The sequence below is a fragment of the Lissotriton helveticus genome, chromosome 6 (assembly GCF_964261635.1).
Source record: "Lissotriton helveticus chromosome 6, aLisHel1.1, whole genome shotgun sequence".
NCBI lineage: Eukaryota > Metazoa > Chordata > Amphibia > Caudata > Salamandridae > Lissotriton > Lissotriton helveticus.
This window is the reverse complement of record NC_136067.1, coordinates 539,093,283-539,105,402: the sequence shown is the minus strand read 5'-3', so window position 1 is coordinate 539,105,402 and position 12,120 is coordinate 539,093,283. Positions and strand designations below refer to the sequence as shown.

General features: G+C 45.0%; 1 protein-coding gene across 2 annotated transcripts in view; it reads right to left on the bottom strand.

The window, feature by feature from the left end:
• PHF3 (PHD finger protein 3) overlaps positions 1 to 12,120 on the bottom strand; it is a 716,139-nt gene that overhangs the window by 576,733 nt on the left and 127,286 nt on the right. For both annotated transcript variants that reach the window (XM_078648001.1, XM_078648002.1), the window contains exon 3: positions 213 to 374. In XM_078648001.1, coding sequence (XP_078504127.1) covers positions 213 to 374 — 162 coding nt within the window. The remainder of the gene's footprint in view (positions 1 to 212; positions 375 to 12,120) is intronic.

Below are 12,120 nucleotides of genomic sequence, written 5' to 3'. Positions count from 1 at the left end.
TCCATTATATCATGCAACTTTACATCAAGTGATGCACTGGATTGTCTTTTGATTTTGTTGACTTGAGTGCTTTCATTAAGTTACATTATATGCATTCAGGTTTTCTGCTACTGAATATCCGGTTAGTCAGGTAGAGCTTCAAGGTATGAGTCACTCATACTGCTCTGCAGTGTGGTTTATTTGATGTAGTTTTGCTTTATATGCAAGCTTACCCTGTGCTATCAAGCGAGGTGATTTTCGTGAACATTTGACTGCAGACTTATCCAATCTGTGCCTTTCGTTGCTGCATGATAGGATCGCATCATCTTCATCGATGGTATCAGGAGTACTTTCTTTTACACACCCTTCATCCATCATATCATCCAGACCTATGACTGGAAAAGAAAATACTCGTCGGTCATCCCTTCGAACATAAGATTTTTTGAATCTACTATTATCAGCACTCGTACATCCAATGTCAAAAATGTACTGCTCTCAATGATGCTAGACCCATCAACAATTGAGATTGTTGCCTAATGAGCATGTAAGACCATAACATCCTATTTACACTAAAAATATTTGGGCCTCGTGAGGTGCAACATCTAAAACCATATCCAGAAGAGTTGATAAAAGTTATAATATATGAATAATGCCTCAAGAACCACAGGTCAAGTAACTCAATTAAGTTACTATAACTAGGTCCACTGATTCCGAATTTAATTGGTACTTGAGCTACACTCGCACTGCCTGACATACTCACCTGTGATGCCCGGCTTTACAAGGCAAATAATAAATATGCATTAGCTGTGCTTGATATTTGCACTACACGATTTTGAGGTGCTAGTCCAAGGACAGAGCGCTAGGCATACCAGCAGTCCTTCTACTATTGGAAATTATAGAAAATGTTCCTTTAAGGGCCAGGATGAAATGGGTAAGAAGGACTACCAAAAGTGGTGAGAAAGGAAAATGTTACTTACCCTGGAAGCAACTATACGTGGCATGTAGTGCTGTAGATTCACATGTTGTGCATACTCCTTCCATCTAGTGTTGGGCTCGGATGTGTTTAACTTGTTTTTCTTCAAGTCACGAGGTTCAGTAACTGCATACTGAAGATGTACAGGGACATCGGATCCATTGTTAGATTGCTTCTCCACGCAGAGGGACAGGATAGGATGTAGCATAGAAATACAGAAGATGATGACCATGCACACAAATATAGAAGGAAGGGCCTCTCCAACAACCAAAGTTTTACAGGGAGTGGGCGCATGTGAAACTACAGCAATTTGTGTAGCGAACAAATGTTTCCTGGGTAAACAAAATGTTATGTTCATCGCATGTTTAGCTGTTAATACAAATGCTGTGCACAGACTGTAAAGCAGTCTTCACCCTAAGCTGTGACTAGTCAGAGGATGTTGCAGAAGACTGAAGGAGTGTATGGTGTACAGCCTGGCCTACATAAGCGTGTTGGCCTGCTAAGACCTTCACACAGTAATGCTTGATGAAAGTGTGTGGAGTAGACCAGGTATTTCTTTTGCAGAGGTCCGCTATAGGGGTGTTGTCTAAAGAAGCTACGGAGGATCCCTTTTTGGAGGTAGAGTGGGGTCTGGGGTGGATAGGCAAAGATCATTTGGCCTTAACGGAGCAGGTCTAGCAACATTTGACCAACCACTGTGCTATTACTACTATAGAGCGAGCATAGCCTTTGTGTGTTTTGGAAAAAGAGACAAAGAATTGGTCTGTCTTACAGAAGTGTTTTGTCTTGTTAATGTAACACAAAAGGGCTCTTTTGACATCCATTGATTGAAGAGCCCTCTCTGCCACGGACTCTGGATGTGGGAAAAATACTGGTTGTTCGATAGTTTGATTGAGGTGAAAAGAAAAGATCAAATTGGATAGAAATTTGGAGTTTCCTAAGGACTGCCATATCGGCGTTAACTTGGATGAGGGGTTCTTGAAGGGTTACTGTTTAAAGTTCACTCATACGCCTGAAAGAGGCGATGACAGCAAGGAAGGCTGCCTTCCAGGAAAGGTAAAGTAAAGGGCATGAGTGAAGTGGTTCGAAAAAAGGAGGGCCCGTAAGTCTACTGATAACTATGCTGAGATTCTACACAGACTGATTTGCATATAGGCATGTCTGAACTGGGGTGGCAGAGTGGGCTAAAGAACGGTGATGGATCAAACCCAGATCTTTTGACTGGGTGTGAGTGTTTGATTGGTTCAGATGCTCCGTCCATCACCACCCCCTTTTGTACCGCTTTGGCCACCATAAATGTGGCAGGGTATGCTCAGACATGACTCCCTTGCTCACTTTGCCACTGGATTCAAGCAAGCCGGGCTGAAGACGGCTGGAATGCCAGAAACCGGTCCTCGGAAACTTGTTTCCGGTCCAGGGAAGGCATGGCTTGGCAGCTCGGGCTGGACTGTTCCCATGAGGCACAGGGTCAGACTGATTTGCATATAGCCATGTCTGAACTGGGGTGGCAGAGTGGGCTAAAGAACGGTGATGGATCAAACCCAGATCTTTTGACTGGGTGTGAGTGTTTGATTGGTTCAGATGCTCCGTCCATCACCACCCCCTTTTGTACCGCTTTGGCCACCATAAGTGTGGCAGGGTATGCTCAGACGTGAGTCCCTTGCTCACTTTGCCACTGGATTCAAGCAAGCCGGGCTGAAGATGGCTGGAATCCCAGAAACCGGTCCTCGGAAGCTTGTTTCCGGTCCAGGGAAGGCATGGCTTGGCAGTTCGGGCTGGACTGTTCCCATGAGGCACAGGGTCAGACTTATTTGCATATAGCCATGTCTGAACTGGGGTGGGAGAGTGGGCTAAAGAACGGTGATGGATCAAACCCAGATCTTTTGACTGGGTGTGAGTGTTTGATTGGTTCAGATGCTCCGTCCATCACCACCCCCTTTTGTACCGAGATTCTACACAGGGGCAGGTGGCAGCCTGGGTGGAATGACTCGTTCAAGCCCTCCCGCGAAGGCCTTTATGAGTGGAACTTTGAAGAGTAAAGTGTGTTCCCTGTTCTGTAGGTAGACAGGAACAGCATCCAAGTGAAGTCTAGTGGAAGTAGAAGCAAAGTATGACTTTGCAAGTAAAGCATATAAGAAAATGGTTACTTACCAGTAGCACTTTTTGCAACTTGAAGAATTTTCTGGATTCACGTGCCGTGCATTATTCCGCTGTCTAGTAGTTGGGTCCGGTAAAGACTCCTTGAAGTCTCTGTCTCTAGCTTTTTGTTTGTCGGAGTCATCGACCATTTGGGTTTAAACCCCTTACTGTGTGACATCAGAAGCCTGCTCCTAGATTCATTTTTCTTCTTCCGGGTGGCATTGCTGTCTTGAGTTTGTAAATATACCTCTACTGGTGGAGGTGGTGGGCGGCATGTGAATCCAGAAAATTCTTCAAGCTGCAAAACTACTCCTACCAGTAAGTAACAATTTTGTTTTGCAGCATGAATATTTTCTGGATTCTCATGCTGTGCACTGATTGCAGAGCAGTTTTCTTTTATGTGGGTATGGGTTCCTTGGAGTGTGTATTAGCAAACAAATATTGAGTACTCTTTATCCCACTTCTGTCTCTCTGTTGATCTGAATGTCCACTCAGTAGTTGTTAGACCTGACATCGTTTGGCGTGTTTCCCCTGTCTTTTTGTTTTCTGACCTCCTAGTTTGTAGTCAGTTTTTGCTGGTTTAGTGTCTCTGAACACATTCTCACCACTGTTCAGTGTTAAAGTGCAAGTGCTCCAGTTATAAATTATGTTATGGATTGGTGTTTCCATGATTGGCATATTGGACTTACTGGTAAGTCCCTAGTAGAGTGCACTGGGAGTGCCAGGGACTGTACACCTAATGCTACTGTGGGCTCGCAGCACCTCAATGGGTTTGGCAGAGATGGTTTTCAGGCATTTTAGAAATATCCCAAGGGCAATACATCCCAGTCGCTGCACACCAAGACATCTTAATGATACAGGAAGACCAAGTGTGGCACCCGGAACCAAACACCCTCAACCTAGCAGCATGGCTCATGAGGACTTAGAATTTGGGCACATCAAGTTACCAAGAAGGGAGATAGAGATTCTAAAGGAACCAACTCGACCAACAACATGAAAATGTTACAGCAACAAATGGAAAAGATTCCAATTACGGTGTAACGGGCCTGGGGGAAAAAAACAGGACGCAAGAGGTCTCAGTAATTAAATACACATTTACTAGACAATCAGCTCTACTATGCCTCTATCAAATTCTACTTGGCAACCATTGTAGCTTAAACAAGAGGCACTCTGAGTAGAAGTTTTTTCACCACACCAGTGGTGAAGTGCTTCCTAGAACGGTTGGAGAAAGTAGTACCACCAAGAAGCATGGCAATGGAGCTTGAATGTGGTGCTCGCGCTGCTGCTTGCACCATGGTTTGAGGGCACCGCTTATAAGTTACACAACGCACCGTCCTCATCCTGCACCATAGCCTTGGCCTACCGAAGCCGGTGCCATCGAGTCCAGTTCATCAGCCGGGGACAGCGCTCAGCCTTGATGACGCCGCTGCCAGCACCGTGACCAGCCAGCACTGCGATGAGCACCGCATCACCTCGCACCGTGACCCTGGTCTCACAGACGACGCCAACTGACGCCGCCACCGAGCAACTGCACTGCACTGTTTTGCGGGTCTTCCTGACACCGTAGCTGGCCCGCGATGCTGCAGTCAGCCAGAACTGTAAGGATTTGTTTTTTCACGACGCCGTGATAGCCCTGGATGGAGCGATCGACTTCAAGGAACTAACTGTATTTGAAGGTTATTTTGATAACTGAAGATTTAAAAGTACTGTATGGTGGATTTCTATCATTTTTAGTCTGGTCTTAAGTATATAAAAATATTGGAAATTTTTCTGAACTGGTGTGGTGTTCTACAGTAGTGCTTACACTGTATTGCGGTTAGTTAGGTGAAAATACTTTACACACTGCCTTTAGACTAAGCCTGACTGCTCGTGTCAAGCTACCAAGGGGTTGAGCAGGGGTTATTTTAGGAGTGTAACTCCCTTATCCTGACTAGGAAGAAGGGTCCCTACTTGGACAAATGTGCAAGCCCTTTCCAACTAGAGACCCCCATTTTTAACAGTAGTGTTTAGAGTAGGTATGTATCAAAGACCATGTAGCACCTGTGCAAATGTTTTCTAACACTACACTACCTAAGCCGAGTGTTGCTCCTTTTTTTCTCAATGAAAGAGCCTTTGCCTTATCTGCCAGCATTACTCCTGCCTTGTGATAATATTGTGTTTTTTATACTATCCGCCTTGCAATTGTTCCCTTGGTGACTTGCTTGTCTGAAGTATTCAAAGAACTGTTATCCTTTCATGAGGTCCTCTGTTCTCTCCAAATCGTACATATTTGCTCTTATTACATCTAAAGTGTGCAATGCTCAGTCCCCTTGCGTTTTAGGTTGTTGAAAAAGAGCTTGTACGTGGATTGCTTGGTTAACATGGAATGTTGATACCACCTTTGAAACTAATTTTGGGTTCGTTTTCATGACTAACTTGTCCCTATTTATTCGAAGGCATGGCTCTTGGGTGGGGAGTGCTGGTTTCTCACTTACTCTTCTTAGCGAAGCGATGGCCATGAGAAAGGCAGTTTTGAGGATTAGAAACCTCAATTGTGCATTCTGCATTGGTTTAAATGGGGACTTCATTAGCTGAGTGAGCACCACATTCAAGCTCCATGCAGACACTGCCATGCTTCTTGGTGGTGCTACTTTCTCCAACGCTTCTAGGAAGCACTTCACCACTGGTGTGGTGAAGAAACTTCTACTCAGAGTGCCTCTTGTTTAAGCTACAATGGTTGCCAAGTAGAATTTGATAGAGGCATAGTAGAGCTGATTGTCTACTAGATGTGTCTGGTATCTAATGACTGAGGCCCCTTGCGTCCAGTCTCTTCTTTTCCCAGGCCTGTTACACCATAATTGGAATCTTTTCCATTTGTGGCTGTAACATTTTCATGTTGTTGGTCGCCTTGGTTCCTTTAACAACTTGATGTACCCAAATTCTAAGTCCTCATGAGGCATGCTGCCAGGTTGAGGGTGTTTGGTTCCGGGTCCCACACTTGGTCTCCGTGCATCATTAAGATGTCTTGGTGTGCTGCGACTGGCATGTATTGACCTTGAGATATTTCTACAATGCCTGAAAACCATGTCTGCCAAGCCCATTGAGGGGCTAGAAGGATAAGGTTGACCTGTTCCAGTCTAGAATTTTAGATTACCTTTGGTATCGTTGGAATCAGTGGAATGGCATAAGCAAATCTTCCTGACCAATTTATTGACAGGGCATTCCCCAGAGACTCTCGGTGATAGAACCTATATGCAAAGTTTTGTCATTTTGCATTCTTGTGGGTGGCAAAGAGGTCTACTTGTGGAGTCTCCCAGAGCCTGAAGATCTGTCTTGACACATCTTGTTTTAGCCACACTCAAGTCAGGGGGTGGTCCTGCAGACGTAGGTTTATTTGCTCTTTTCCATGCTGTAACCATGATGAGGGAGTCTGCTGGCATGTTTCCCCTGACGTATGGCGGGGCTCTTGATGAAAATATCTACCCTTGGGGTTATTACCTTAGCCGCAGCTTGTTCTTTAAAGCCTCTCTGCCCTCGCATGCTTGGGAGCGTTGGCCGAAAAGCGTTTATCTTTTGCTCCAGTAACAGTGTCTCCAGGAGGAAACATGCTTCGGCTTGTACTTGCTCAAGTTGCACTCAATAGGTGCCTGCAGACCTCTTTACTACTCCATTTATGCAGTGATGTTGTCTGGTGGTGAAGGATTTGATTAATAAGACTCCACCCCTTTGTTTAGGGACTCTGCATAGATATCTTGCAGTCATCTGTTGTTTCTCCTATGTGAGAAGCCTTCTTATTCCTCCTCAAGATCAAGGGACTCCTCTTCTAACTTTTTCTGCAGCTCTGGTGTAGCGGGGATAGAGGGCTGTTCCAGCTCCTCTGTTTCCGCAACTTCCACCTGCCTTTCCAGTGGGATTCTGTAACCCTGCAGGGAGTCAATGAATACCCTCATCTTTTTAAGTAGAGCATCATTTCCGTGCTCCGCTTCAACTGTTTGTTTCGACATCAATGCTGACAAACCTTTCGACATAGAGGTCGGGTGTCACTGTGCTTCAGGAGTTTTGAGCAGCAATGCAGAGGGGCTCTTCTGCATCGTCATGGCTCCAGTCTTTCTGGACAGCCTTGAACTGAATTTCGTGGACGGCGTTGAGCTTTCTCTCACCGGCTCTTTGATCCTTTCTCGAAGTCAAAGCTGGTTTCGAGGGTTTACCTCCATCGGTGTCCCTTGTCTTGGACCTGTGTGGCTCTGCGGACTTCACTCTGCCCTCCGAAGTCGACGATTTAGGTGTAATTGCTGGTTTCTTCAAGCCCAAGGATTTCGGCTTGACGGTTTCTCGGCTCTGTGGGGTTACTTTTGGTCTATGCTCCTCCCTCGCCTCTTACCAGAGGCTCTTTCCGGTTTAGCTATAGTCGATCTCATCAAGCTCCAGCTCTTCATTTGGGCTTCCTCTTTTCTAGGAATTTTTTGTTGTCGGTTGACAGGTCCAGGTCTTTTAGAGACTTCTCCTTCCTCTGTGCCCACCTTTGTGCCCACCTCTGCTTCTGCCTTGTCCTGATGGTCTTGGACAAGAACTATGTGCATGCCGGACAGTACTATGCGCTGTGGTCTTTAGGGATGCAAAAACAACAGGTGATGGACAGAATGCAGAACAATGTCATACATTTACCCCAGTACAGAGATCTGGGCCTAAATCCATCGTTTTTTTGCTCACCATGCCATTCCAGTTTGAACCCAGCCATATGCAAATCAGTCTTGACCCTGTGCCCCATGGGAACAGTCCAGCCCGAACTGCCAAGCCAGGTCCTCCCTGGACTGGAAACAAGCATCCAAGGACCGGTTTCGGGCTTTCAGCCCTCATCAGCCTGGATAGCTTGATTCCAGTGGCATGTAGAGCACGGGACTCACGTCTGAGCATACCCGTCCCACTCGGGGTGACAAATGCAAAAACAACAGGGAAGGCATGGCTTGGCAGTTCGGGCTGGACTGTTCCCATGAGGCACAGGGTCAGACTGATTTGCATATGGCCATGTCTGAACTGGGGTGGCAGAGTGGGCTAAAGAACGGTGATGGATTAAACCCAGATCTGTTGACTGGGTGTGAGTGTTTGATTGGTTCAGATGCTCCGTCCATCACCACCCCCTTTTGTACCGCTGTGGTCTTTAGGGAGGCATAGGTTAAAGACATTGTGTGTACCCTCCTGTGCATACTTGGGGTGGCACTTATAGCAGAATCTAAAGTAGGTATGCTCCATGCCCCTTTCTCATTCTCCAACCATGTGGTCTTGCTACGTTGGTCTTCTCATCTCGGTGTTACCCTGTGGTTTTCGGTGTTTCCTCTCTACTTGTTATCAGTCGCCAACCAATCCTCTCCCCTTTGTGGTGATATTCGGTAGGAAAAGTGGTATCTCTCTGCTATTTCTCTTCCTCAACTCCGGAACTCTACCATACGGTTCTAGACCCAGCGACTGAAAAAAGAATCTGAAGATGGCGACTGCGTTGAGGGATTTCCAGGGCATACATCCGATGTCACACAAGGAGGAGTTTAAACTCATATGGTCGAAGACGCACAAGAAAAACAAGCATTGGCATAGCCAATAGGTCTTGCCTTTGGGAAATTTTAAGTGTTTAGCCATGCAACAGTTGATGTTGTTGCACCAAGGATATTGTGCTGCATAACTAAATACTTATAAGGTCCCAAAAGCGAGGCCAATTGGCTATGCCAATGCTTGTTGGAGAAGTGTTTCTGGGTGTGGTTTGGATGGGTGATTAGTTTTTGTTGGGGAGCAGAGTCTGTGTTAGGGTGGGGTGCCAAGCGGCTGCCGAGCTGCTGCTCTGGAGCAAATGAGGCTGGCTAAGGAGCACAGAAGGGGAGGCCGATGTTAAGGGGGGCAGGGTTACCAGAGGAAGGTTTTTAGTTTAAGTTCGGAGACCAAATTTAAGGTTCTCCATTTGATGGTAAAAACTGGACCACAATAAGAAGCAAAGTGGGGCTTAGCTACTTTTCAAAATCTGCACCACTGTGGGACTCCCCAGGCACACCCGCATGCTTCCAGGATAGCCTGATTAAACCAGTGAGAGACTCTGGGATCACAATATGGGGAGACTTGCCGAATGGTGCATCTCTACTCTCCTGGGAAGATCTACGTGAGAGAGTGGGGTCTGGCCTTTCCAGATTTAAGTACATCCAGATGTAAAGCTGGACCCAGGCCCAGGCTAGGCATAATACATCTTTTGGGAAGGTCAGTAAACTGGAAGAACAGTTAGTGGTGAGACCGGCGGGTAAAAAGGAGGTCTCAGTGTGGTATTGGGCAATTGAGGAGGAAATGGATGGCGTCTTTAAACTCGCTGACGAGTTATGGGGAGAGCAGATGGATATTCATTGTGATCTGGTTTGGGTGGACTCATGCATAGAATAGTTAAACCTGCTTGGTTGAAGCGAAATCATTTGTTCACGGCTCATAGAGCGTATCTTTCCCCTCTCAAGTTATCGAAATTTCAGATAGGGAAAGTTTGTAACAAATGTAGGATGCCCGAAGCATCAGACGTTCATATGTTTAAGGACTGTCCTTCCATTCGCCCCTTTTGGGAAAATGTGAAGAAGACTCTTGAGTCCATCTTGAAGGTATCACTGGATATTAGTCTGCCACTAATCATCTTTGGCCTTAACGACTACATCACGGGTCCCGCCAGATCTTTACTTTTTTATGCAATCCTAATGGCTAGGAGACAACTATGCAAACATTGGGTGAATTCAGTTGCACCAACTCACTCAGAATGGTTGACCTCTCTATATGAAGTATCCAAGATGGACATGGCTAGATCCTGCAGGAAGAATAAGATCGCGTTCTGGGACTTATTGATACAGTGGAGATAGAGAGCCTGTTTTTTTTTTCTCCCGAGTCCTATGATTATGCCTTTCTTGGTTACTCCTTGGACTACTGTTTTGGTTTCCCAGGTCCCCGATATGGTCAGTCAGGTCTGCAAAGACTGAGGTGGAGTAAAAAACCTATCCTCACCCCTTGATATTCCTCCTGCCTACTAAACATACCCTTATCTGAGCTATTAAAATGTCAGAGACTCCTGAACTCGTTCAGTGGGGTTACGAATGGTGGTTGGTTTCTTCTCAAGAGGGTTAAAGGCGAATGAGGAAAAAAAAAAAAAAAAAAACTTTACTGTTTCACAACGATTTTTGTTATTGATTATATATACCTTTTGATAGCAGTGTGAGTCTTATACTCTGGAAATAATGTATGGGCTATGATTAGAGATGTGAATAAATGAGAAAGCTAGTCACCACCTGCTTATAAAAACATACAAAAACACCATGGCATCCACGTAAAAATACAAATAAAGCAAAGACAGTAGTCGCACTCAATTTCGGGGGATGGTTGTACAATGCTTTCAGAACTAAATCCAAATCTGCTAAACCTACTTGAAAAGCAGGCCCACCAAAACACACCCCTGCTCAATGGCAAAATTGGGTATTATTTCTCTTTTCCACTCATTTCCACTTGTATTAGATGGCATTCCCAAAGTATGGCTTTATAATTTTTGTATACAGTTCATTGAAGCTTCAGAAATAGTCTAGGCTCCCAGCTTAGACCAAACATACATGAGTATGCGAGGAGGCATTTTGTTACTGATGCAAGCATGCCCCAAACTAACAGAGCAAAATAATACTCAAGAGTCAAATAATTTAGTCTAAAGTAAGAGATAAGATATATATCAAAGAAGTGCCAAGCCCAGTTTGAAGTTGCACAGGTATTTATTTGATTTTGCTGCAAACTTAACCCTACGCATTTCAGCTTGCTCCTTGTTTAAGGCTGGGTGACACTACAATCATGTGCAAGTGCTCAATATCAGTCATGTGACTGTCCAGGGCACTACGAGTTCCAAGATGCAACAAGTGTGACTTTTTGACCAGCATAGGCAGTAAATATAATTTCTTTAGACCCAAATAGTCTTAAACGCGGCCTGCTACTGTCATATCCTTCTTGGCAAACAAAGTGAATACGATATCTGTAGTGCACAATGTCCCAAATGCAGCGTAGTTATAAGGAAATACCTGGCATTTCAAACTGTCCAAGAAGGGTGTAGCCCCTCTGATCTCCCTTTCATCACTCACGCCAGAATTTCTTTGGAACTCCGTTGGTCTAGCAATGAGCAAAGCGGGTCATGCCCCCTTGATCCGCAGTACGGCAACAATAAAGTCTCCTTAAAGGGGGCCCCCGACCATGCAGGGCAGCTCCAGCTATCAACGGAGATGGAGGACTATGTCATACAAATACAACAAAGAAGTGCCAAGCCCGGTTTGAAGTTGCACAGGTATTTATTTCATGTTGCTGCAAACTTAACCCTCCGTGTTTCAGCTTGCACCTTGTTCACAGGTGGGTGACATTGCAATCATGTGCAAGTGCTCAATATCAGTCATGGGAAAGGAGTGAGTTTCCAGGATCTGAAGTTGAGGATAAGGGCTTCGAGTCCAAGTCACCTGGCTCGACCGTCTGCAGAGTGAGCAGATGAACACCTTTTATAAGTCTTTTCAACAAATTGAATTGCTGCCTCTTCCCGCATTAACAATAATACTTTACATAGCACAAATAACTTTTGTTCACTATATTAGTTTAAAGAAATATCTCTGTACCTGCCAGCCGCTTGCCTCAAAAATTAGGTTTAACAGGTGATCCGATTACATTTCACGGGGAATTGAACACTTTTTTGGAGGATGATATGGATAACATCACCGTTCAACGACTGCTAATTTCTGAGTAACCAACGTTCACAGGGCAGTTTGTAGGAACTTCATGTCGCCATTCAGAGAGCTACCAAGTGTCTCAAAAGGTCTCTGAAGGAGAAGATTGTTTAATGTTCCTCCGTTTATCCGCTCCTCAATTTATCCACCAGTCTTAAAAACAAGCATTTACAATGCAATGGTCTCGGCTTTGTTAAAGTTAGAGCTATTGGCATTGCAAATGGCATTTTTTAAATGTTTTGTTTTTTTTAAAACATAAATGGTATTGTCATTTACAATGGCAATAGGTGAGCCTTAGAG